Source organism: Musa acuminata, chromosome BXJ1-4 (genome assembly GCF_036884655.1).
Source record: "Musa acuminata AAA Group cultivar baxijiao chromosome BXJ1-4, Cavendish_Baxijiao_AAA, whole genome shotgun sequence".
Lineage (NCBI taxonomy): Eukaryota > Viridiplantae > Streptophyta > Magnoliopsida > Zingiberales > Musaceae > Musa > Musa acuminata.
In genome coordinates, this window is record NC_088330.1 from 10,439,137 (window position 1) to 10,464,810 (window position 25,674).

The 25,674-nt window shown below is 42.2% G+C and overlaps 3 protein-coding genes and 1 long non-coding RNA gene across 5 annotated transcripts; 2 read left to right on the forward strand and 2 right to left on the reverse strand.

The window, feature by feature from the left end:
• Positions 1-191: 191 nt before the first annotated feature.
• On the reverse strand, positions 192-3,101 carry LOC103981314 (cinnamyl alcohol dehydrogenase 2). 2 transcript variants are annotated; one of them, XM_009397999.3, is made up of 6 exons: positions 2,875-3,101; positions 2,701-2,794; positions 2,509-2,622; positions 2,191-2,418; positions 675-1,114; positions 192-598 (listed from the first exon to the last, which is right to left on the reverse strand). In XM_009397999.3, the coding sequence occupies exons 1-6, from the start codon at positions 3,014-3,016 to the stop codon at positions 396-398; spliced, it is 1,221 nt and encodes a 406-aa protein (XP_009396274.2). In that variant the 5' UTR covers positions 3,017-3,101; the 3' UTR covers positions 192-395. The 2 variants fall into 2 exon arrangements, with proteins under 2 accessions (XP_009396274.2, XP_018679762.2); XM_018824217.2 differs by having other exon boundaries at positions 2,701-3,098.
• Positions 3,102-6,100: 2,999 nt separating this feature from the next.
• Positions 6,101-12,538, reverse strand: LOC108952634 (uncharacterized). The gene is made up of 3 exons (XR_001977685.2): positions 12,137-12,538; positions 11,782-11,835; positions 6,101-6,372 (listed from the first exon to the last, which is right to left on the reverse strand). It is a non-coding gene; the product is annotated as an uncharacterized LOC108952634 (long non-coding RNA).
• Positions 12,539-15,010: 2,472 nt separating this feature from the next.
• Positions 15,011-18,097, forward strand: LOC103981315 (endoglucanase 7). The gene is made up of 5 exons (XM_009398002.3): positions 15,011-15,446; positions 15,532-15,744; positions 15,823-16,023; positions 16,109-16,366; positions 17,378-18,097. Exons 1-5 carry the CDS (start codon positions 15,201-15,203, stop codon positions 18,059-18,061), a joined length of 1,602 nt encoding a protein of 533 aa, XP_009396277.2. The 5' UTR covers positions 15,011-15,200; the 3' UTR covers positions 18,062-18,097.
• Positions 18,098-18,423: 326 nt separating this feature from the next.
• LOC135648161 (uncharacterized) lies at positions 18,424-25,537 on the forward strand. The gene is made up of 6 exons (XM_065165741.1): positions 18,424-19,175; positions 20,542-20,593; positions 22,557-22,649; positions 24,772-24,836; positions 24,917-25,078; positions 25,147-25,537. The coding sequence occupies exons 1-6, from the start codon at positions 18,465-18,467 to the stop codon at positions 25,213-25,215; spliced, it is 1,152 nt and encodes a 383-aa protein (XP_065021813.1). The 5' UTR covers positions 18,424-18,464; the 3' UTR covers positions 25,216-25,537.
• Positions 25,538-25,674: the final 137 nt, after the last annotated feature.

The window sequence follows — 25,674 nt, forward strand, 5'->3', positions numbered from 1 at the left end:
ATTAAAATTTTAAAGAATATTCAAATCAATTTGAACCGGTTTGAAATTTGCAAAACAGAACCAATTTAAGGTCTTTTATTCAAACCCAAAGTAGACATCACTTGATATTGACTTTTCAAACCACAAGAAATTGTTCGTTTGAGATAGACCTCACAAGGTTTGACCTTTTAGCAGTTTACTACATGATCATATACTCCAAAAGATACTTGCAAACGTTAGATGAGATGCTAGTAAAATATACTTGTCACATATGACAATCTTGTACGACAGCCACACACACACACACACCCACCCCATATCACAAAGCACAAATAGGACTGACTGGTCTTGCAATGGTTCTCAACTTATAATTCCACCGGAAGGAGGAAGACATAAGATACGGCAGCAGGACTTGCTCAAGGGTCGAGATTGCTGCCGGCCACATCGATGACGAAGCGATATCTCACGTCGTTGCGCTCCAGTCTCTTGAAGGCCTCGTTCGCGTAATCCATCTTCACCACCTCGATCATGGAGGTCACCCCCTTGGCCTGGCAGAACTCCAGCATCTCTCGAGTCTCCTGCATGCTCCCTATGAAGCTCCCGGTGATCGACTTCCTCCCTGCACCAAAAGAATTAAGGAAGCTGTCGGGGCGACACACATCAACTGGTGGCAGTGGTGGCAGTATGCAGGTTACCCAGCATCACCATGGGGGTGAGGAACTGCAGTGGCTGGCTGATGACGCCCAAGAGGATGAGCTTGCCGTTCAGTTTGAGCAGCGAGAGGTAGGGCTCCAGCGGATGGAACGCTGGTACGGTGTCGATGATGTAGTCGAGGGTGTCGGCGGCGGCGGCCATGCCGGCCTCGTCAGAGCTGACGAGGTAGGAGTCGGCGCCGAGGTGGTGGACGGCCTCGGCGCGTTTCTTGTCGGAGGAGCTGATGACGGTGACGTGGTGGCCCATGGCCTTGGCGAACTTGACCCCCATGTGGCCGACGCCGCCCAGGCCCAGAACTCCGGCACTCAGCCCGGTCTCCATAAGCCCGAAGTGCTTCATGGGGCTGTAGACCGTCAGCCCTGCACACAACAGGGGAGCGGCTTGCTCAGGCGCCAAGCCTGGAGGAATCTTCACCAAGAACCTGGAGATCATCCGATGGCAGCACAAACATGAATAGAATCAAATTATATGCATATGATTTTAACGCTTTCAATCATAGGATCCAATATCATATTAACTACCCACTTAGTACCTTAAAAAATTAAAATCATCAAAATCATATACATACCAATTTGTTGAACTTAAATTTGAAGAATAAGTTATAGAATTATATTAACAGTTTTTTATGAGTTAACATATAATGTAATCCTCAATTAACTCAAACTTAAGGAAAGAAATTTATTTGTTATATTTTAAAAATATAAAAATTATTTTAAACATGAATAAATCATAAATTTTTAATTATTTTTTAAATTTAAATTATATATATTATTATATTAAAATAATTTATTATGAATCAATATATCATATATTCAAATGTCTGTTAACTCAAACTTTATGAAAGAAATTTATATGCTATATTTTTTTAAAATATAAGAATTATTTTATACATGACAAAACCATAAGGACGTCCATAACCAAAACCATATAGACTAAAATAAACTTTAATCCTTCTAAATATTATTAAATTAATTTTATATATAAAAAAATTTTTTAATAAAAATAATTATTTTTATCCCAAAGCATTTCACACTTATATATCAAAATATAAAAGCTATTTTCTCGATGGAAAAGTAAAATCTAAAACGTGACACACTTTTAACTATACAGGGGCAAAATCAGAGTTAATAGCCATCTAGATACTTCAAAAAATCATTAATATATAAATTCATATATATCCATGGTTAGAGATATGTCCAGAGTAATATTTGGACACTATATATATATATATATATATATATATATATATATATAAACATCGGGGATAGGATTTTATTTTATTTTATTTTGAATGGATGAAGAATTGGTACTATCTTTTGATAGGTCACGCATCAAACTATTGCCTTTCTTTTCTCACCAATCTTATATGTACGTACACGAAAAAGCATCTATTATCGTCTGAGCTGTCTATTATTAGTGGTTGGCTTCATTCATTTGTTGACGTGAAGTAACCGTGAGAGGACAGTGGGAAGGGAAGAGATGTAGTAGTTTACTGACTTCTGATCCACCACCATGGCGGAGGCGAATCCGCCCTGGGTGGGCTTGCCGTCGGTGTACACGTCGTTGTAGGACCAGATCTTCCTGCTGCAGTACTGCTCGGTGTCGGCCTTGCACGGCGCGCACTCGCGGCAGCAGCCGACGATCACGCCGGCCCCAACTGTGTCGGCCACCTCGAACTTGCTCACCTCCGCCCCCACCTCCACCACCTCCCCCACCACCTCATGCCTTCACAGAAATCATCCGCCAACTCAATATATATATAACAAAGACATGGAGAGAAAAAGATGATGTGTAGTTATAGACGATGGATAATACCCAGGAACCATGGGATACTTGGACATGCCGAGGTCATTCTTGGTCTGGTGGAGATCAGTGTGGCAGACACCACAGAAGAGCACCTTGATCACCACATCTTCTGGTCCAGTCTTCCTGGTTTTGATCACCACAGTTACAGTAAACAAGACGTGGTTCCCACAGTATCAGCAAGTTTAGGGTGTATTAACAAACCTTAAGGTGTAGCTGTAGGGAGATAAGATCCCACTGGAATCTCTTGCAGCCCATCCGGTGACCGTCTTCTCCGTCTTGAGGCTGCCCATGTTCCCTAGGTGGAAGAAGAAGAATTAGAAGAAGTGAAGTTCTATGGTGGGGGAGTAAGCTTTAAGAAAACACCAGGCCTGAAACCTATGGCGCTGGGTAACCGTGGACTGTACATCAAGGCAATGAATGGCGTGAGGGGGTGGTTTAAATGAGGTGGGGGAAAGAGATGGATGATGGAGTTAGTGGAATGCGGTAGGTGGAAGTGATGAGAAGGGCTCAGATTCATGCAAGTGGAGCACCAAGATCCTCCACCAGGTTGGTTTCTAGGATGGAGGTGTTGCCCCACTGAAACAAAGCCAGGATCATCTTAAAGACATACACATGCCTGTAGCAAAGAAGATAAGCAGTAAACTCACAATTGTGGACATCCCCATTATATGGAAAGAACCTTCGTTGATCAATTATATGTAAGCATAAAAATCTGTAATTATGCTAAATCAATTATGCGGAATTAACCTATATGCCAGGATTGAAATTCAATACATAGATCTAATTATACGATGCGTACCTTTTGATGTCATCCGTTAAGAGTAGACCCTTTCTCCTCCCCTTTCTCCTCTCTTCCTATCCGATCTTTCGGGGAGAGAGTCTCCTGGATTTTGGGGAGAGGGTTTTAGGGAGAGAGTCGAGGAGAATAACTGAATTCCTCAACGGAGAGATGCGTCTATACGTGTCAACGTTATAACGCTCTAATACACTAACACACCCTCAACCCCTAGAGATCCTGTCCTTTAATAGGCGAGAGCAGAGGGTCTACGATGAGATCTCAGAAGATTTCCTCCCATCAAGAATATCTCCGAGGAATCGTTCGACTTAGTCTATATTGACTAAAATATCGCAACGGAACCCAATTAGTTATATATTCCATAAAATAAAAACTAATTTTACATAATCTTTTAATATTATGAGTGGAGTCTCTAAATGACTTTTGCCATCAGATCACTTATGACATCTTCTGTAGGTGAGTACATACTCGTACTATTATAATTAAATCAAGGATCTCTACATCATATTGACCCAAGCAGAAATTTTGAGTTCAATTAACTTTCAAATTCTTATTCTGCATAATCACATCCCAGTAAGACAAACAAGCATGTATTCTTTCTAGATATTGACCTATTTTTTTTCCTTTTGTTATTTTGTAACCATGTTTCATGAATTTACTATTCAGTTTAATTTTAGGGAAATCTCTAGATTAGATTTATCCTAAGCCTCAAATTTATTTCTTTATGGTGTATATAATGGTTCATATGATATAAATTCTGCAACTGTGAAGAGGTCAATCTTCCCAATCATTCTTAATCAAATTTCTAATGAAACGAGCAAAAACAATGAGATACTGCAGCAAATTTTAATATAATATACAAAAGAAATGCTAACTGGTAGTACAAACATACCACATTGCTCAGAAAGAAGTAAAATCAAAACCATTGTATATTTTCTTACCTTATTCTCCAAGAAATAAACAAGAATGCTTCCCTATGATTCAATGGTGTTTATATCATCCAAAGCACACAACAAATGGAAGAAGAGCGATTCATTTGTTTCGTGTTATTTTCCTTTTTACTGATTCATCTGTTTCCATCTATAGTGTCATTTCTCTATGGAGACTCATTTGTTTCCATCTTGGGTGTCATTTTCCATCTAATAGTTCATTCGTCAACAAGTAAAGAGATGTATCATATCATCCTTAAGTCTTTAATAGTACAACTTGAGGAGAAGAGGTTACCTTGATCTCCTCAATAGGCAATCTTAATATATCTTCTGCATCCATCTGTCCTCAATCCTTGTTATAACAACTAGCAAATGAGCCTGGAATATATACAGAATACGGATTCAGTTGAATTTATTTCTAATAACTAACATGAACAAGAAAAATCGAGAGAATTCAATTCTCACAATGTTCATGCGAACTATAACAAGGATAAGTTGTCTTACAACAATATGACTAAATTTCTTCTAGAGGTAAGAATTTGTGCACTTCATTTGAAACACTGAAATAAGCTTTATCTCACACAAAACTAAAAGCCACCATTTCCCTGTGATTTGTTCAGGGTGGAACAACAGACTTCTTCGATACCAAGTCTTTGCTACCGCCTACTTTATTCCTTCCCAACAACTCAACCTTTCTGGCTTCCCCATTTCTTGCCACCACTATTTTCTCTTTCTAAAGTGAAATTGAAATCCAAATCCTTATTAGATAATTGTCAGCTATTTCCTTTCTCTTAATCAATCTGATATCACGGGATCATTCAGTACCAAGAGCAGAGGAACAAGCTTTAAGAACACTTAGTTGCCCTTGCTTATTCTTGTGCTTAGTCAGCCTCTGCCTTTAGTGCTTAGTGTGATGAGGGTAATAATTGCGATAAAGACTCACGTGACATCAGCTGTACCAGATGACGCATCATGCTTCTGTTGACTTGATGAGGCACCTGGTCAACGTGGACCAGAACACCTACCAAGGCGCATTAACGCCCTGTTCAGGTTCGATCCCTCACGCCACGCCAACGGCAACGTCAGACGCTACCAGAAGTACGGTCCTGCTCCCTGCGGGCCAGCACATCAGGCAATGATAATTCTCACTATAAAAACCCTCGCGCTCCGAGAGGAGGGAGGGAAGAGGAGAACACACAGAACTTAGCTAAAGAAACCCCCTACGACTATCCACTAACTTGATCGTCGGAGGGGTCGGATCGAGCTCCCTGACCCGACCTTTGTGCAGGTGCGAAGACGGAGGTCATCCACTAAAGGCGCAGGCGGGGGGTCCTCTCCCGGTGGAAACGACGACCCCTTCCCGATCGAACCAATGCAATCAGCCGCCTCAGCAGTCTCGGGAAACGTCCCAGGGAGATCCCCTATCATCTGGACCCGAACTAAGTCGCGACGGCCCCGAGGCCACGGCTTGAAGTCGTTTACACCAACACAGTGTGCTTTTGATCTTGAAACCGCTTCTTCTCTTGCCCCTAAAAGCAAACATAAAGTGGGATGGAGATGCATCTAATCAATGAAAATGCATGGAAAACGTGCTGTGGAAAAGGAATTGACACTAGCACCTGAGTTCTGTAAATTAAAGAGAATTTCTGAAACTTAAACACTTAAGAAATATCATTTAGCAGAGCATGTTGTTTATGCAACTAGGAATTTGGTGCATCATGATCATATGTACAAATGTATCACCAATATGAAAGTATGAAACCAATAAAAGAGGCAACAGGTAACTTAGGTTTGTTTGCATTTATGAAATACCAAAATGATATAGCTGATCTACAGATTTTCACATTTAGTCGTAAAGAATATATACTAACCATGAATGTGTCCCACCCTGCTGCACGGGCATCTATCCTTGGGTGGTTGGAAGAACCAAAGATAAGCAAGCTGGGAGATCTTGCATATGTTCACTGAACATGTAAATAATTATTGGTGAACACCATGGTGAAACTTCAATTACTGATGGCCCTGATGCTGGTGTCATAAGACCAGAATATAAACTGGCTGAGGATCCTGCAACAGGGAAGTCAGTTCTGTGGCATGCCGGAGATGATTGAACTTGCAGGAAACTCTATATTTACATGATTTCCCATCCTGGAAACAAACAAATGAACCATATGAGAGTGGGAACAAGTGACAGAAATTATTTGTATAGGTAGACCAAAAGCATCCAACCAAACCACTCATTCATCTTGTTTGTCTAAAGGATGATGATATTTACATGTTGCTCCACTTTGCATGTTCGTGCTTTCAGGAAGAACTGCGAGGATAGTTAAAACATAAACCAGAATACTACATAAGTCCAGAGTCCGCCAAGCAAATGCTATCTGATGCATTATAAGAAGTTCCAAACTTCAAGGCGTCAAAAAGAGGAGACAATGCACATACTGAAATATAGAAAATCCCAGGAATGATGCATAAATGAAGTAGGGGGATTAAAACCGAGAAAGTGGTAGTAAGTGTAGTGGTATGCTAAGCTAGACTCGTTAGTAAAAGCAAAAAAAATGGTTAAATTCAGGTAAATTATATCGATTAAAGACTCCTTCAGAAGACAAGAGTGAAGCACGACTCTTGGGCCCACCTAGGTCTAAGCAACCTAGGTCGTCACTACATCACATGCTCTTGGGCCCTCCACCCAAAGCGCTCCACCTACAAGCAACCTAACGATCTATCAGTCGTCGTGCACCCGTGACAACTTCACTCAACGAACCGTACATCGCTCTCATTTACATGTATAGCTGCTTGGCAGCATGTTTTGTCTTGGTTTTAAGTCATTTTGCTTATAAAAATATAAGTTCGAACAAGCTGCAGCATTACAAAATGACCGCTCACCAAACCAAGCAAAATAGCCTCAAAACAGCCCAAAACAGCTCCGCTTTCATGTGCCACGGGCTATTTTCTGCAGTCCGCTTCCACTTACAAAACGTCAGCCATCTCAGCCCCTTGGAACCACCCGGGTGGCACAAGACTGGATGGAGCTTCGGTATAGTGTCGGGCGTTAAACAATCTTTCGCAAGTTCGCACGTTACCTTGACAGGAACTTATTGTCGCGCCCGGCACCGATGAGCAGTTGTTTGTGGACTTGCAGCTATTCGTTTAACCTTCTAAAGTCCTTGTTTTCCCCCTCTCCATCTTTTCTCTTGTGTACGTAAGGTGCTCGCTGAATTGCTTATAAAGCTTCCTCTTTCGCGAGACGTCGGGACTTGTCCATCACTCGTTCTTCGAACTAATCAACTTTCTCTTTTACAGGTCCTTCGGGACCTGCGAGAGGTTGCAAGTGGGCTGATTTTTGCGGAAGCAAATCGCAAGGGTGAAGCACGACTTAAGCAACGCAAGCTAAGTTCACGTCTTTGCCGTAAGGGTGCCTCGCGACTAAGGCAACTCAAGCTAAGTTTGCGTCTTAGCCGCAAGGGTGTCTCACGCTCTAGGCAATTCCAGCTAAGGCCATGACATTGTGGTATCAGAGTGGGCAAGCACTTCGAGCGAGCAGCGAAGGAACTTCGCAACTTCGCCATGGCAAAGCTTCGTGGCGAATCAAGCAAGACGGAGCAAGCCGAACCCTTACCCCAAACAGCCACAGGTGGGCTGCATGTGCACACTCGCTCTCATGCTGTTGGAGCCGCTCAAGAGGAGTGCGGCAGCGAACATGATGAGCGAGAAGTTGGCTACTCTCCGCGAGCGGAGGAGACACAATCTGGAGCGCTAACCGGGAAAAAGAGTTACAAGGAGAGACTCACAACGGAACCACCAAGGTGGCACAAGACTGGATGGGGCTTCAGTATAGTGTCGGGCGTTGAATAATCTTTCGCAAGTTCGTATATTACCTTGACGGCACAAGTTGGCTCATCAGACTCGTTCAACCTTCTAAAGTCCTTGTTTTCCCCCTCTCCCTCTTTTCTCTTGTGCACGTAAGGTGCTCGCTGAATTGCTTGTAAAACTTCCCCTTTTCGCTAGAAAAGGTGTCACGACCCGAGTCTGATGAGACAACTGGCCAATAACTCTATTTTGGTCCGCCAATCATAAACATTGCCCACTTCCGATGTGGGACTAATGGGATGTTACAATATCCCCAACTCAATTGGCTTGACGTCCTCGTCAAGGCCCAACATATCCCAGATCGAACCCTAGCATAGTGCATGTGAGGTTTAACTCAGTGGTGGCTCCACGCCGTAATGAGTTCTCTGACTCCATCCACGGGTTAGCCCTTTCCTACTCGAGTCCTCTCACCCTGCCCAAATGCTAGGTCGGCTCTAATACCAAATGTCACAACCCGAGTCTGATGAGCCAACTGGCCAATAACTCCATTTTGGTCCTTCAACCATGGACCAAAATGTTTAAGCGGGAGTTAACGTAATACACTCATCAGGATCATATAAGCCAATCATACATATTGCCCACTTCCGATATGGGACTAATGGGATGTTACAGTCGGGACTTGTCCGTCACTCGTTCTTCGAACTAATCAACTTTCTCTTTTACAGGTCCTTCGGGACCTGCGAGAGGTTGCAAGTGAGCTGATCTTTGTGGACGCAAATCGTAAGGGCAAAGCGCGACTTAGGTAACACAAGCTAAGTTCGCGTCTTTGCTATAAGGGTGCCTTGTGACTGAGGCAACGCAAACTAAGTTCACGTCTTGGCCGCAAGTGTACCTCACGCCTTAGGCAATTCTAGCTAAGGCCATGATAGATCGTCCCACGCTCTCGAGTTGTTCGCCCCAAGCGCCCCTCTATCTTTCACCCGCTGTCGTCGGGTTATCGTCGAGCCCTCAGCCCCAAATGCCCCACCTGTGAAAGACATGGAGACTGTTTCTGCACCGTTGAGCTTTTGACGACTTCACCAATGTCTGGCAAAGCTTCTTCATCGGCTGTACTGCGTCATAAGTTATACTAACTTTGTTTAGCTTTTTTTACTACTAAAAACACTTGTCTTTGATTATTAATTTTTTTAGTTTTTTGGTTTTAAATAAATTAACATATTATTAACTTATTTTATTATTTTATTCATTTTTAAATTTGTGTTTTTTATTTTGATCAAACTGTTAAAATATTATTAATCTATTTTATTTTTTAAATCTGAGTTTTTATTGCTTTTGGTTAAATTGTTATAATAATTTGAATAAACTGCAAATATAATAATTTGAATAAAATATCAAGATTATGTTTCTTAATAGTTATATATATATATATATATATATATATATATATATATATATATATATATACACGCACACACACAAATATGTCCTTGTCGTGTCCATGTTTGTATCCTGTGTCCATGTCCATGTCCATGCTTCTTAGCTTGACTCAAGATCAAGTCAGAAGATTATGATAATAATGACAACAAGCAAAATATTGCCATTCCTACTGCATGCTAAAGGGTTAGAACATAACACATTCAAGTAAGTGCCAGTTACAGGTCAAACCATTTATCATACACTTGGTAATTCTTCTGTGTAGAGCGTTTGGCATTCCCTAAGTAGCATATATCGAAATTTTCCTCATTAAGGCATATCAAAAGAAGATCTTTCTTATTAAAATGATATGGATATATAAGGGGAAGGCATTAATATTGAGTAATCAGTTGGACAAATAAAGATTTGTTGCCATGTCTCAGATTAAGTTTCTGAGGTATGCTTTTATAAACAAGTCATCTATAGACAAATGAATGAGCTAACATTCATGACTCGATACAATTATTGGAAACATATTTATTAAATCGTTTCATAGGACTTAGGAATGACTATCATCATCAGGTCCTCGGCCCATGTCTTGACAGCATGGACACCCATTGGATACTATGCGAACTAAGTGCTAATCCAAGCCTAATCATCTAGAAACACTACACTCTGTCACCAAACATCATCCAATCCGACCATAAAGTTATCTTTAACCATGACATATATGGCAGTAAACTAGTTCAAACAATTGCTAATTACATATAAGATAAAAACCTTGACTCATAAAATTGTTAAAACCTTTAAGTCTCTTAAAGGTGGCTAGTTACTCGCAATTTGTCTAAGATAATTCTTGGCTTGACATGATAAAACAATATTGCAACACCCAGAATTCTTTCTGTAAGACCATACTCAGTGACAAGGGTCAATTTGGTCGGTCGACCATTGGTGCGGCCCGTAGGTTCGTGAGGAATTGTCCGCTTTGGACAATGGGCGTACCAGCACGATTTTATCCTTTCGGAGCATAGTTATAGTTATCTTTAACCATGACATATATAACAGTAAACTAGTTCAAACAATTGCCAATTACATATAAGATAAAAACCCTGACTCATAAAATTGTTAAAACCTTCATGTCTCTTAAAGGTGATCATATTTGTCTAAGATAATTCTTGGCTTGACATAATAAAACAATACTACAACACCCATAATTCTTTGTGTAACACCATACTCAGTGATAAGGGACAATTTGGTCAGCCGGCCATTGGTGCAGCCTGTAGGCTTGTGAGGAATTATCCGTTTTGAGCGATGGGCGTACCCACACGATTTTGTCATTTCGGAGCATGTAAGCTCCAAAAGGCATCTCTGAGAGTAAGGGAGACCTTGCGGACTTATGAGCCCTTGGTTCCAAGGGCTCATAACCGAGGTGCACGGCTCGGAAGCAAGTTTGCTTGGTCGAGGTGCAAGCATTGGGCCCTCCTTCTAGCGCTAATATGATAAGAGACAATTTGGTCGGCCAGCCATTGGTGCGACCCGTAGGCTCGTGAGGAATTGTCCGCTTCGGGCGATGGGCGTACCCGCACGATTTTATCCTTTTCGGAGCATGTAAGCTCCAAAAGGCGCCTATGAGGGTAAAGGAGATCTTGCGAACTTATGAGCTCTTGGTTCCTATACTCCTCAACCAATGTGGGACTAAATGATCTTATCAGTGCTCCCTTCGATAGGGGAGCTAAGGGCTCATAACCAAGGTGCACGGCTCGGGAGCGAGTTTGCTCGACCGAGGTGCAGGCATTGAGCCCTCCTTCTAGCGCCAATCTGATAAGGGACAATTTGGTCGGTCGGCCATTGGTGTGGCCCATAGGCTCGCGAGGAATTGTCCGCTTTGGACGATGGGCGTACCCACACGATTTTGTCCTTTCAGATAATATGAACTCCAAAAGGTGCCTCTGAGGGTAAAGAAAACTTTACGGACTTATGAGCCCTTGGTTCCTATACTCATCAACCAATACGGACTAACCTTTATCCCTCAGAATCAGATGGCATGCATTAAGTAGCTTTCACCTAAACTTGACAAATTTGTCCAATGTATCAAAGGCTGCAAACAGCAAAAAGTTCTACTATTTTGTTATATGAAAGCTTCTAAAAATATATATTTGAAATTGCAATAATTAGGAACGATATCTCCTTTTCTGTTACAGATTAATTAGAAACTCCATTCTCGTAATTCACATGAAACTCGCCCGACGAGTTAAAAGATATAATTTTGTCAAAATCAATGTTCCGTGTCCACTTGAAGCGAAAATTAATTAGCTGATGGTGAAAATAATATACCTGGCAATCAGGTTGATCATCTCTCTGTGGAAATTCCCCGCTGTACTGAGTGGTCTGCAGGAACAAATCAAATGCCACATGAATCAACAATATCCAGTGAATAAAACCTTATTTGTCCTCAATAATAAAAAAAATCAATGATCAGCAGTGGTCCATCCCAAAGTTTCTAACCAAGTTGCGATTAGCAAAACTCGGAGATAAAGTAAATTTCTCGATCGTTACATTAAGATGCGTCAGTAGAATTAAATTTTACATATCAAACAACAGGAGGATCAACTCAGGAACATGAGAAGCATCAAAAACTAAAGAACGAGGGGAAGAGGACAAAATGGGACCGAACCAAAGTAGAAACCACCTTCACTGTAATCGGGCGAGGCATCGGAAGAATTGGAAACAGCATTGTGTGTGACATTGGGCATCATCGAAAGCGGGGATCGGACCGAAACCCCCACCGATCCCCGCCCCTTCGCCTGCCATCGACTGTCGGCGCAATGTTATTGGACGATCCAAGACACCGGCGTTTTGGAATTGCGGCCGGCATCGGCCGAATCCGTATGGAATCTGCAGGCAGAGCGGCTTCGGTTCAGCCTTTCTTTCCGTATGGAGAATACGAGAAAGATAGGCTTCCCGACGAAGTCTGCAACTCGGCGGATCGTTCGGGCGACCGCGCTCTCGTCTTTTCTCTCTTCCCTTCAGCTTCCATCGGAATGCGAAACGGGGGAGGCGAGCATTGCGATTGGGGACGGGTGGGGTATTAGCTGAGGCATCGGATCGGGTCATACTACCGTCGATCTTGATCTTTTGTAAAGTCAGCAACACATCGAGAGATCAGATAATATCTGGGCTCTTCAGTCCATCATCGGGTTCGAATCGGATTAGAACGTTCTTCCTTCTTTATTGGACGATTAACCTATAATTAACCCCTCTTCCAATGCTAAATCTGAGATGGAGAGCATGCAGACGATGATTGGATGAGGGCGTGTGCTTGTTGCGTGTGGAACACGTACTAAAACGAGCGCGCATGTGGAAGGTCGGATAACCATGACTTCCAAATTATACATCTATGACGTTATTGCAAAGCCCAAATTAATTAGCCATCGAATAAGCTATACGAATAGTTACGGTACGATGAACTCATGCTTTGGGATACTCTTTTGACATCATGCTGATGCAAAGCTGACGACAATCCATGCACGCACACTTATCATTGACGTTGGAACTGGTCGCCCTCTCCACGTACTCAAGAATGAGACATGAAAGAATTAATGCAGCCAATGTGATGGGTGTGTCCTATCTTGTGATGGTACTTCCCTACGACGAGACTGCTCGAGGAACAGGAATAGTGCCATGTACCTAATTTGACTAGAACTGGTTTCGAGTAAGCTTTTAGCACAAAAAAGTCCTCCTCTAACCACAATCTATTTCACTATTCTGGACTTTAGATTCCTCTACGTGACCTCTATTCTTATGGAACTTCCAGGCAACTGGTGATTGCTGTTTTGAATGCCAATATTTTCATTGCTTCATCAATGAGAATGAGATCAGAAGTCAATGAGTCAGTGTAATAGTAGTTCATATCAAAAATACCAAGAAGACTTAGTATGAACTTAGGGTTATTTAGATCTATTATTATTATTAAATTACACCCATATAATTTAGACTATAGGTTTAAGTTTAATAAAACCAATTGATCTAGTCATGATAAATGATATTAAGTATTGGATATAGAGAGATGGAAAGAGATTGTAATACTTCAATTTAGTGACTTATAATTTTTTATTAACTTTAATTTAAATATTTTTAAACTACTAATTCAAGTTTAATAAGATTAATCTATCAGTTATCTCATCAATCAGTGTTGTCCGGTCATCCTACTTTTCTGTCTGCTGCCATGGCCAGTGGGAATGTAGTCGACGCAACTCGACAACTACTTTTGATCTAATCCAGGGAAGACAGGTGTGTGAATAACCAAAGTGAGAGATATGTTAGAAGCGTCAACTCACAGATTTGGAGAAGCATCTTCTATGGTTTATGCATCACATTCCTTACCCATCAAGCTGAAAGCAACCCAAGAAACCATCTTCTTGGCTCCTTGCCATGGTAGTTGAGCCGGATGATCCAAACATATGCATCTGAGAACGTTATGTGATGTGATGTGGCTCAGGATTTTGCAATGTATGCACCTGAAATCTCTGCATAATATCTATATTGCATTTTGTTGTATTCAGTTCTTTTCCTGGCCTTTCGGGGTTGGTTCGGCTCAGACCTCTGTGCAAATGGTGTTCTCGGAGGAAGATGACAGGTCCCTTTCGAGACAGCCTTCAAAGGTGCAACTGCAGGTAGAAGTAAAAGGCATTCAATGGATTGAGATGGTTCGGGTGAGCAAACTTGTCATCTTGCCAATCACAAAGCATTATGAACTTTCAAGTCTGTTGCCTGGCTGCTATCAAACACCCCCACTGATACACTTGCGAGGTCAAAACACAATCAAACCGAGATGTTCTTCCTCCATTTTGGAGGTGTTCTAAGTCTGAATCCTTATGATCTAAGTAGTTCCCATGGCGAGCAGTTGCCGTAGGCGTCTGGGCCTCTCGATAGAATCAAGAGACTTTTCCAGCAGCGAATCCATGTTCTGCAAGTGCCAAAGTTAGGCATCAGACTGGAATAATATTTCTCATCTTGCTTGCCGTTCTAGAATGTCTTGGTCGGCACATACTTCAGTCCTTTCATCAGTTCATACTTTGTTGCAGAAGCCAAACAAGAGCGGCAACGTAGCAGGTAAGCCATCCATCCCTGCTATAAAACTGTGAAACGTGCACTAAACACACCCTTCCTTCCTTCGTTCGTTCGAGAGAGAGAGACAGAGAGAGCTTGTGGTCACTTTTTTCTCCTCCTTGTCTGCTAAAATGGGACTTTGCCCTGTTTGCTGGAGAGAAGCTTTTAGAAGGATTTAATGGTAGGAGTTCAAAATTTGCGATGATACCAAACCATTTGTCAGTTCCCAGTTGAATTGACAGAGTTCCAAACGTGACAGCCTCATTGTTGTCACTGTAAATGAGGTGCAGCTTAAGCTAAGATTTTTCACTGCTTGATGTTGATATGCATGTGTTATTTCTCTGCTATTCTTATAGTGTTAGGCACGTTAGGCGTAACCAAGTCTCGTATTAGTCACCAGAAAATTTCCGTGCTTTCACAAGTGTGCACTCTTTTTGACTTAATATTTTTCTCGTCTCCTGTCATCGAGACCTTCATGAAATCATGTATTGGCCACACCAGTCAATGTGATTATAATTATAGGTTGGTGAACACCGTCCAAGATATATAGGCTATGAGATACCAGCTTAACGGAGCTAACCAAACTCCAATAGGAACTCGTCTCCCTCCCTCTCTCTTTTCTCTCTCCTCACTTGACTTTGGTGATGGAGGGTGAAGAAGACAGGAGGAGGATCTCAAAGAAGCATGTTGCTGGATTTGCGATCCCTTGGGTCCCCTTGATCCTTATTCTTCTCGGCTTTCCTCCTGCCTCTCGAGCTGCGTCGGACTACCGGGACGCGCTATCCAAGAGCCTGCTCTACTTCGAGGCGCAGCGCTCCGGCCGCCTTCCTCACGACCAGCGCGTCGCGTGGCGCGGCAACTCCGGCCTCACCGACGGCCTCGAACAAGGGGTCGGTGTTTCCCAGCTCGCAGGCTTGGCGATCTGCGCACCGTCCACGTTCCTCGTGCTCATCTTCTCGAGGCTTTCGCTTGCAGGTTGACTTGGTCGGAGGGTACTACGACGCCGGAGACCACGTCAAGTTCGGTTTACCGATGGCTTTCACGATAACGATGCTGTCGTGGAGCATGGTGGAGTATGGCGACGGTGTCGCGGAGGCTGGAGAGTTGAAGCACGCGTTGGAGGCCATAAAATGGGGGACCGATTACTTCATCAAAGCCCACACTCAGCCAAATGTCTTCTGGGCTCAGGTAGCCATCGCAGACACGTCCTGCGACAGCTTCGATTTAGATGGCGTTGGACATCCGATCATCTTCTTCTTGGATCAGGTCGGAGATGGTGACACCGACCATTACTGCTGGCAAAGGCCGGAGGACATGACGACGTCGAGACAAGCTTACAAGATCGATGCGGAGCATCCGGGATCGGAGGTAGCAGGAGAGACGGCAGCGGCAATGGCGGCTGCATCCATGGTGTTCCAGGGGATCAACCCACATTACTCCCACGTCCTGCTGCACCATGCTCAAGAGGTTCGTTCGCTTCGTGCAATCGAGCAGCCGGCCATCTCAGCTTCTTCTAACCCAAGGATTCATCCACGACCTGTCGGCGTTGCAGTTGTTCGCGTTTGGCGACGAGCACAGGGGGAAGTACGACGACAGCATCGGGGCGGCCGTGAAGAGCTTCTATCCGTCGGTGAGCGGCTACGCCGACGAGCTGCTATGGGCGGCGCTGTGGCTCCACCGGGCGACGGGGAGGGAGGAGTACTTGGATTACGTGATCCGGAATGCTGATGAGCTCAATGGAACTACATGGGCGATATCTGAATTCAGCTGGGACATCAAATATGCTGGTCTTCAGATTCTTGCTTCCAAGGTAGATTTCTCTTCTTCTTTTTGATCCAAATTGACTTTGCCTTAATCATTGATCCTAAAATTCTACTAGTCTTTTTAGAATAGTCTTCTCGAAAAGAAAAGAAAAATACTATATATATATATATTCAATAATTTTATCATATGACTTTTTCCCCTCATAATAAAATGTTGATGGTGATATAGTAACTAAAGATGCTGCAAATTGACAGAGATAGGTGCTGGAATTTGTCCACATACATCCATATTAAGTGCAACACCCTATCATATGCATCATGCCAACACCAATGCATGAATGTTTTCTTTGCATAAATTTTCTCTATCCAAATGAACACTCTCCAATAAACTCAACATGTTTGGTGTGGAGAATTGAGGGGAAAAAAGATGCATGAACAGAGTCCTACAAGTTTGGCTTCTAAATGTCCAACTATATGACACCTGACTAGAAAACTATATTCGCAGTTATTATTATCAATGGATTCAAATATACAATTGATACATGATCAAAATCGGTCAAACCTCATCTCTATGGAGGACGCATGGCAGTGAGTTTGGTCAACCATGGCCACGCAGCACCGGCTATGGTTAGGCAGGATATGGAACTTTTGTTGTGTTGGTGGAAGACCTCAACATCAAGTTAGGAACTGTTCATGAGAGGTTGGTGGAAGGCCTTTCCAAAGCTGAAGTGGTTGAAACGCAAGGAGGGGTTGAAATAGCAACCCCAAGTTTTGGATCCTTATACCGAGTTAGAACTCAGCTATAAAAGAAGAATGGAAGGAATAGCTAACCTGAAGTCTTTTTTCTCTCTAGACTGAGACATTGCCGAAAATAATGGAGCTAATCTCTCAATTTGTTTGTCCAAATGGACACACAACCTACTTGGAATTGACACATTTTGTCTGGGCTCTTTGCTCCAAAGATAGATAGATTATTATCATTGATTACTAGTTTAATCCAATTGACATCAAAGTTTCTTCTTTTAAAGGAATTATATGTATATAATACTGTATCTCAGTTGTTGATGGAGAAAGGAAAGGATCTACGAGCGGAGCAGAAGACGGTGTTGGAGGAGTACAGGTCAAAGGCTGAGCATTACTTGTGCTCCTGTCTCAACATGAACGGCGAGGACGGCTCCAACGTCCACCGCACGCCCGCCGGCCTCCTCTTCGTCCGCCACTGGAACAACATGCAGTACGTCGCGGGCGCCGTCTTCCTTCTCACCGTCTACTCCGACTACCTCGCCGCCTCCAACCAACGCCTGCACTGCCCACGGGGTTCCTTGGGCTCTCGAGACCTCCTGGCCTTCGCCAAGTCCCAGGTGGACTACATCCTGGGCGCCAACCCGGCCGGGGTCAGCTACTTGGTCGGTCATGGAGCGAGGTACCCGACGCGAGTGCACCACAGGGCCGCTTCCAGTGTCTCGTACAAGGCGGACAAGTCGTTCCTCGGCTGCTCCCAGGGATACGACGAGTGGTACGGCCGCCGGAGTGAGAACCCGAACGTGCTGGTCGGAGCACTGGTAGGAGGCCCCGACGACATAGACGAGTTCAGCGACGCGAGAGGGAATCACATGCAGACGGAGGCGTGTACTTATAACACGGCGCTGATGGTCGGAGTGTTTGCGAAGCTCAGTGAATTGGAAGGACGCAGCAGCAGCAGCAGAAGAAAACTTCATCATACTAATAGCATATTGTCTTAAGACATGCAAAAGCAATATAAAGTGCATTTTCCCCCCCCTTTTTTTTTTCCATTTTACACAAAATTTTCTTTTCTTTTCTTTTTTTCTTTATGGGGTTCAAAATGTGAATCTTGATGTTTCTTGTGTAAAAAATACAAGAAAGGAATATACTGAGACAATTATCTACTTTTATTTTGTATTTAAAATAAAATTATTATGCATATAATTTTATGTTTATCAGACGAAATATCCACTTCAATTATGAGACTATATTAATGTAAAAAATAAATATGCATCCGACCCAATATATATCTTAACGGGTCGGTCAAAACGGCTATTAGTGTTCAAAACCGAGATTATCGGGTTATCGGGTCGAGCGACGACATATTCTGATCATTCCATTCCTCCCCTCAAACACCACCCGATGGAGGAAGAGAAGGCGGCCGCCTACTACGACGAGCTCAGCCGCAAGGGCGAGGGCGCCGCACGCTTCAAACAGGGCCTCGGCTTCTCCTCCTCCTCCACCACCTCCAACTCCGACCGCTTCCCATCCAAACCCAAGACCTCCTCCTCCTCCCTCTTCTCTACCTTCATCCGCGCCTCGAGCCCTAATGCGAAGCCCCCCGACGATCAGCACAGCAGGCAAGCCCGGCTCGAGGTCATCCAGAACAAGCTCAATAAAGAGCGCCGCCACCACGATTACCGCCGCTCCCTCTCCCCTTCACCCGACCGCGATCGCCCCCGCCGCCGCAGCAGCAGAGACCGAGATGACCGCCGCTCCCCTTCTTCTTCTCCCGACCGCAATCGCCGTCGCCGTCGCAGCCGAGACCGGGACGACCGCCGCTCCGGTGATCGTAGGCGCCGTTCTCCGAGCCGCGAGAGTCGGAGGGAACCGGATGGCCGTGGATCTAGCCACCGCGGCCGCGGTTCCCGCGACCGAGATGAGGATTCCTCCCACTCCAGAAGTAGAAGACGGAGTTCGAGCCGATCCCCTAGGAGGGAATCCCGCGGTGCGGATCGAGAGCGAAAGGGTGGGCATGAAAAGGAAAGGGGTGGAGAGAAGCATAGGAGCGCGAGGGCTAAGAATGGTGGTGGTGTTGATTATTCTCAGTTAATCGAGGGTTACTCAAACATGGTGTGTATTTCTATTTCTTCTTTTGATACTCTTTTTTGTGGCTTCTTCCTTACGTATATGAGCAAGTTTTCCTTGGGCTTAGTTAAAAGGTGTTCACTTCTTGGGGCTGATTTTTACATTGCTAGACCTTAGCCATCAAAAAAATTTGCCCTTTGATCATTTTTTGTATCTGAAAATGCCATGAGGTGGTTCTTGATCTTCTTTGTATTTGTAAACTTGTTATGCTCGTCCACATCTGCTTGAACTTTAAAAAGATCACATAAAGTGACACTTAAAATTATAGATAAAGATGCAATGTGTTTACTAATAGCTGAAAAGTGGATGTCATGCTTATACTGATGCAATACTAGGATATATGATTATATCAGCAACTGATCCTTTATATCTGTCATACTTGATCATGTACTGCTCTATATCATCCATGGATTTAGACCACCCTTTCCCATATTAGCTATTGAGAGTCCTAAATCAACTAGGACTGTGTTAAGGAGGGTAACCGCTGAAAACATGTTGCCAAGTTGAAATAGGAGAAAAGGGAAGATCCTAATAGTCCATAGAGTAGAATGGGCAGAAGAAAAATCTACAATTCGCTGAAAAATTCGTCCTGCTAAAAGTTGATGATGAAGCAGCTTACCAACTGCTTGTTGGGTCAAATAGATAGTGCAAATCCTGCAGGACCTTTTTGGTTGATGCAAGGGCCACTCGGGGGGTGAACGCCTGATGTCGCGCGACGCCTCTATTTTATCATAATTGGAGCATGTTTTCATCCACTAAACGACACTTTTGGTTCTAATAAATCGAGATAAACAAGTTTTTCAAATTCTTGAAGATCATGTTACCCATCTATGTCTTGATTTCTACACATTGAAGGAACATTGTACTTGACCGAATAAAAGAATGTAAAGCTAGCAGAGCAGCATAACCATGCCTCTTCATTGTAGTTCTGTTTCACTTCTAGGCAGCTTTATGCACATCTATGTTCAATCTGGGCATTCAGCAATTTGTGTTGTAAAACCAGAACTATTATGTAGGCTCCAGGCTTACTGGATAAATTCCAATCACAATTTATTTCTTATTCCAAAGAACGCTTCCATTACGAAGTAACGGTTGAGATCTGAAACATAATCTCACGTTTTTTGTACTATCAACTCACTGTAATGTGCTAATAAAATGGTCTTCCCTGTTTGTTGACTTGCATAAATTTTGTTTTCTCTCTTTTCCCCATTCCACTATGACGTGTAGTCATTAGTCATCTATGAGAGCCCTTTCTTTCCTTGTGTAGGCTGAGGCCTTTTCTTCTGTTGATTCTTATATAAGATTTTTGACTCATGATAATGTGTTTTCAACATATTTTGATTCTTATCAGACACCAGCTGAAAGAGTTAAAGCAAAGATGAAGCTTCAGCTCTCAGAAACTGGTAATTACAATTTCTTATTATTGACTTCTGTATTTTTCAGGGTGCTTCCATCAACCCTCATACATGACACCTAACAAGAAGAATTCACGATGGTTCCTTAAAGGAAAGTGTGAACATTGCTTCTTGTGGATGCTTCCAAATATGAAAATATTTTACATTTGCTATGATTTCTATGGTACTTAGAGCAAATAATTATCAGTTAGCTTCTTCACATTGGCTATGATTTCTATCGTACCTTAAGCAAACAATTTTATGCTTTGGTTTTGCAATAGTCTAGTTTCCTTTAGTGTCTCGAGCTCAAATTACTAGGAGGCTAACTAGAGGTCAGATGAGGCTTGAAAGGCATACATGGTGATATTGATTGTTCTCGTCGTGAGCACAACCATAGCTGGAAGTGTCAATGACTTCTGCAGTGAAAATGAGAGCTGTCACTGTAGAGTTCGCCAGGGTGAGTGTTGCCATCAGATAAGTTCTTAAATTGGTAGACTCATGGGGATCAGAAAAGGTATTTGAGTGACGGCTCGATTTTTGGTTAGATCAAAGTCGAAGTAACCGCAGTTTCAGGTAATTCTTCAAGGTTGGTTGACAATAAAAAAGCTAAAGTGCAGAATGTTGATGTGTGTCTTCCTTTTGCTGCAATAAACAGAAGTTTCTTGGACTTTTGTTGGTGACCACTAGAAAAAGAAAGGAAATGAAAGGTGGTATATCTCTCCTTTAGAGTTAGCATGGCAAATTTTGGTACTGACTCAATGTTCACTGGATAATTCTTGGGTATGGGTGTGGCTATGGAGCTAGGGAGTGACCAAGTACTTTGGCTAGAGGAGAGGGGAAGGTGGTTAAGACAAAAAAGTGAGCAAGGAGAGGATGATTAACAGACCTTTTTTTTGTTGGATCTGTCTCAAACTTGTACTGGGTGCACTTTTGTTTTCTGACTCATGAATTTTCGGAACATGTCTCTCAATATGTGATTTTATATTTAGTCTTCAGAATTTTATCCTGAAGCCTCAATTTATTTTTTGGGGTGGTAACTTGGTTTACTATGGGCTGAGTTTTTATACTATTAACTACCCACATAAGTTTAGTGCTTCTTGTACTTGTTGTACTATAATTTTCTGTTTATTATTTTGGTATTGAACACAGTTACTGTAGGAATAATTTGAAGACTTGTCATCCCTATTATTTCCTCAGAGTATCTTTCTCGTCTCAAAGAGAAGTACAAATAGATAAAAATGGTTACTCATAATGTATAAATGTGACATGTTTCCTCCATACAATCAATTGGTTTCTGGAATCAAAATATTGAAATTTTGTATTGATCTTTATTGCTGTATGAAGTTACGTACTAATTTACAATTTAAATTGTTTTTTTTGTGAATTTAAAATATTTCTGGGACGGTAGTTTCTACCATTGTAGCCCAGTACGGGCGATACGTATTGGTCTGGCGGTATACTGGTACGCGGACCGTCCGCTATTGGACGGAACGTGCTACAGTGCTATAGTGTTATACTGTAGCACTGCTACAGTAAGAGAAAGAAAATATTTAAAACCACTCGGTACGCCTTGGTGTACCGCTCGGTACGTGGTATCATATCATACCGAGCCAACCTCGAAACACCGGTACGGTACGATATTGCATACCTTAGTTTCTACTATTTATATCTTGATTGCATTCATAATCAAATATGAAATGACCTATTTGTTATTTACTGATGGCTTAAATTTTGTTTTGATCTTTAATATTACTGTATGAACCTTACTCATTTACAATTTAAAACATTTTTTTGTAAATTCAACATATTTCTTAGAGGGTAAATTCTAGCACTAATATCTTGAATGTATACATAATCAGATATGAACCAGTCTATATGTACTAATGGCTTAAATTATCAATTTATTGCAAACATAATTGGACAGTTCATGTTTGTTAAAGATGAATATAATGACAAGAGTTAGTCTTCACAGTTGCAAAGGATACAGATAGGGGAATGGGCAGTGGATGGGAACGGTTTGATTTTAACAAGGAGGCACCACTTGATGATGATGATGAAATTGAAGGTTAGAATTTACTTATATTTCTTCACTTTTTGATTTAACAACTGAGTCAGATATCTGCAGTGAATTAATACTTTGACATGCTTGTTCATACTCTTTTGCAATTAATCTTTTGCAAAATGTGATAACCTTGCACATTAATTTTTAAGATATGATTGATTTATTATGTAGCTTATTCTGCTGACTTTAATGCTGTAGAAGTTTTTTTTATATTATGAAAGTATAGTGTGTGAGTGATGCATCTACTATACATAGTGGGGTGTTGAAATCTCACAAAGACTCACTTATCAAAGGTTAAGGGTTTGAAACCTCATTCGACGTGTTTACCAGGTTCTAACCTCATCCAACATATTTTTCTTCACCGCTTACCCTTTACCAAAAAAAAAACGATTTTGAATGCATATCATATAATCACCTGTTGAATATGAAACTAATGGCCTCATGGAGTCCAGAACTTAGCTTTGCTGCTTGCTGGTACAAAAGCCTAATCCAATATAATAGGTAGACAAATAAGGGGGTTCAACTTAGAAAACAGAGTAGATCTGGCCCCTTCCTATGGCTGTAGTGTCTTAGTCCCAAAGTCAGTCATCAATCCAAATCACGAAGACAACCCGACATTGATTCATCCAACAACATGAATCTCGAGGAGAGAGAGAAAGGGTTCGATGATGAAAATCCTCAGGGTTGTGTCAGACCTCTGTGCCTTATCCGGGATGAGAAGACTGCTGCTGTTGTCCTCTCAGTAAGGTGTCTCCAACACTTGGAGTTAGCTGAATAGATTTCCTGAAGTGGCTAGTAGAGAGAAGAAAGTGAAACTGCCTGCACCGTGGTTAGGACCCTTGTCTATAGCTTGGTGTCTTTAATCGTCTACATTCAGGGAAATATTCTTTGAATCATCCTTGATAGGATATGAGGAACATATTCGGTTGCGATTTGTGATGACATGTCAGATCTGACCATCCTGTATCGTGTTTTCTGTCTGGATGGCATCCACGTGTCAGGTCTTGATACGGCAGCAAATATTGCTCCGATCACAGTGTAGCCTCTATCGTCTGGATCAGTGCTTTTATCAGGCTAACAGCTACCTCTGTGGCATCTAAAGACACATATCATTATAGTTGGTCATCACCGTGGTCTCAGCCTTGTGCTGCTCTGTTGGGTTCTTGACATATATGAACAGTAATTAACATGTGAGATAAGTTTTTTTCTTTTTTTTTTGTTGGCAGGATGGAAGGAGAAGTAGATTATGTAAGTCCTAATTAATGAACTATATTCTGCATGATATGAACTTAATTTAGGGTTACTTGTTATAGTGTAGTAGAAGTTCTCCACTGGGAATTGTAGGTAAGTCCCAAGTTCCAAACGAATTAGATTTGGTTTAAAATACTTCTAGTAGGTTTCCATGCAGGATGCATTGGAGTTGGGAATTCAAGTTTTGATTTTTCTTTCACCAAGTGTAAGTTAAAGCAGTCTTAATGACTCCTGAACTTGTGAGGGTCAAAGTGAGAAACTTGGAAGTCAAAATGTCTCTCGGAGGAAGAAAGAACTGGTGTAGTTGAAGGGCACAGTTTTAGGTACAATTTTCTGCAATTTCAGCAAGATGTATCCCATATGTAGATTGATCTTCCGGGACATGGTTTACATGTAATATGTAGGTTGAGATATCTGAGCCAGAAATCCTGGTTAGCATAATCAGGTGACATTGACATCCACTATCGAGATGATGGTGAATCCATGACCGACCCGGCCATCTAACAGACTATCTTATGATCTCTCAGTTTGCCTATATGTGCATAAGGTCACAGCAGGTCAAGTTAGCAAGGGCTTGACTCAAGTGCGACAAAGTTGAGGTGCAGTAGTGTATTTGTGGTCTACAGCTTCAAGAATCCAAAGGATATGCGACCAGAAAGTCATCTGTTAAGCCTCTGTTACCATTACCGGAATATATGAGTCAGGCTTTTGGCTATCTAGTTGGATCTTAATAGCGCTTTCAGTACCATTTCTTATAAAAAATTAATGTGCCTTGACTCTCCTTTGTTGTACCTGTACAATGTAGATAATTTTCTTTTATGCTTGTAAAACAATAAGAACTATTTACCAATACTCAAGTTGCTTTCGCCTCCAGCGGCAGACGATGATGCCTCACTAGTAAAGAATATTGGAAAGAGTTTCAGATATTCTGCAGTTGAGGTACAACTACTTGGTAGTTAGAACTGTCATATCAATTATCAGAGTGTAGGGTATATGTCAAACTGTTATCTCTATTTTAGGCCAAGCGGGAGGAAGAAATCAAGGCTGCTCATGACAACGCCATGTTTGGAGCATCTGCTGCATGTGCTGATTCCCCAGTTCTTGAAATGGAATCTGTTCATGTTGATGTCACAGAGGATGCTAGCGACAAGACTATCACGGATTCTCTAGTAAGCGACAAGGTAAAGCCTTCCATAATCTTTGGCCTCCAAAGAACACATGATTGGTAATTCTCCTACTAATGTGGCAGGTGATTGCGATGCAACAAAGTTCTTGGCGAGATCGAGCTCGCAGGTTCCGAAACGACTCAGAAAGTTGAAATTCCTCTCGGACAAATGGCAGGAGCTCGTATGGAACCAGCCCGTGACTTGATAGTTCTTCAGTTAGACTTGCTGAAGTAGGGAACCGATGGTGTTGAAGGAGACAGGAAGGCATTGTAGAGTGAGTTTTTATTGCACCTTTCTGTATTGCAATCTTTAGTGGAATATTAGCGTTATTTTTTATTTGGATGTCATGATGTATCTATAGTTTTAGCGATTCCTTTCTCGCCAAGGATGACATACATGAGGTCAATTCAGATGATATTTACCGAATATTGCGACACATTTTTAGCTTAAATGTGACACATCATGTTTCATCTCCTTCCTGTTTTAAATGATATATAGATACAGTCGCGGACAAGGCTGTTTGGTCTAAAGTGCACGTGAATGCTTCTTTGATCTGATCAACATATCATTCTTCTTGTCTTTTTCTCACCCTATGGATGATGATGATATAT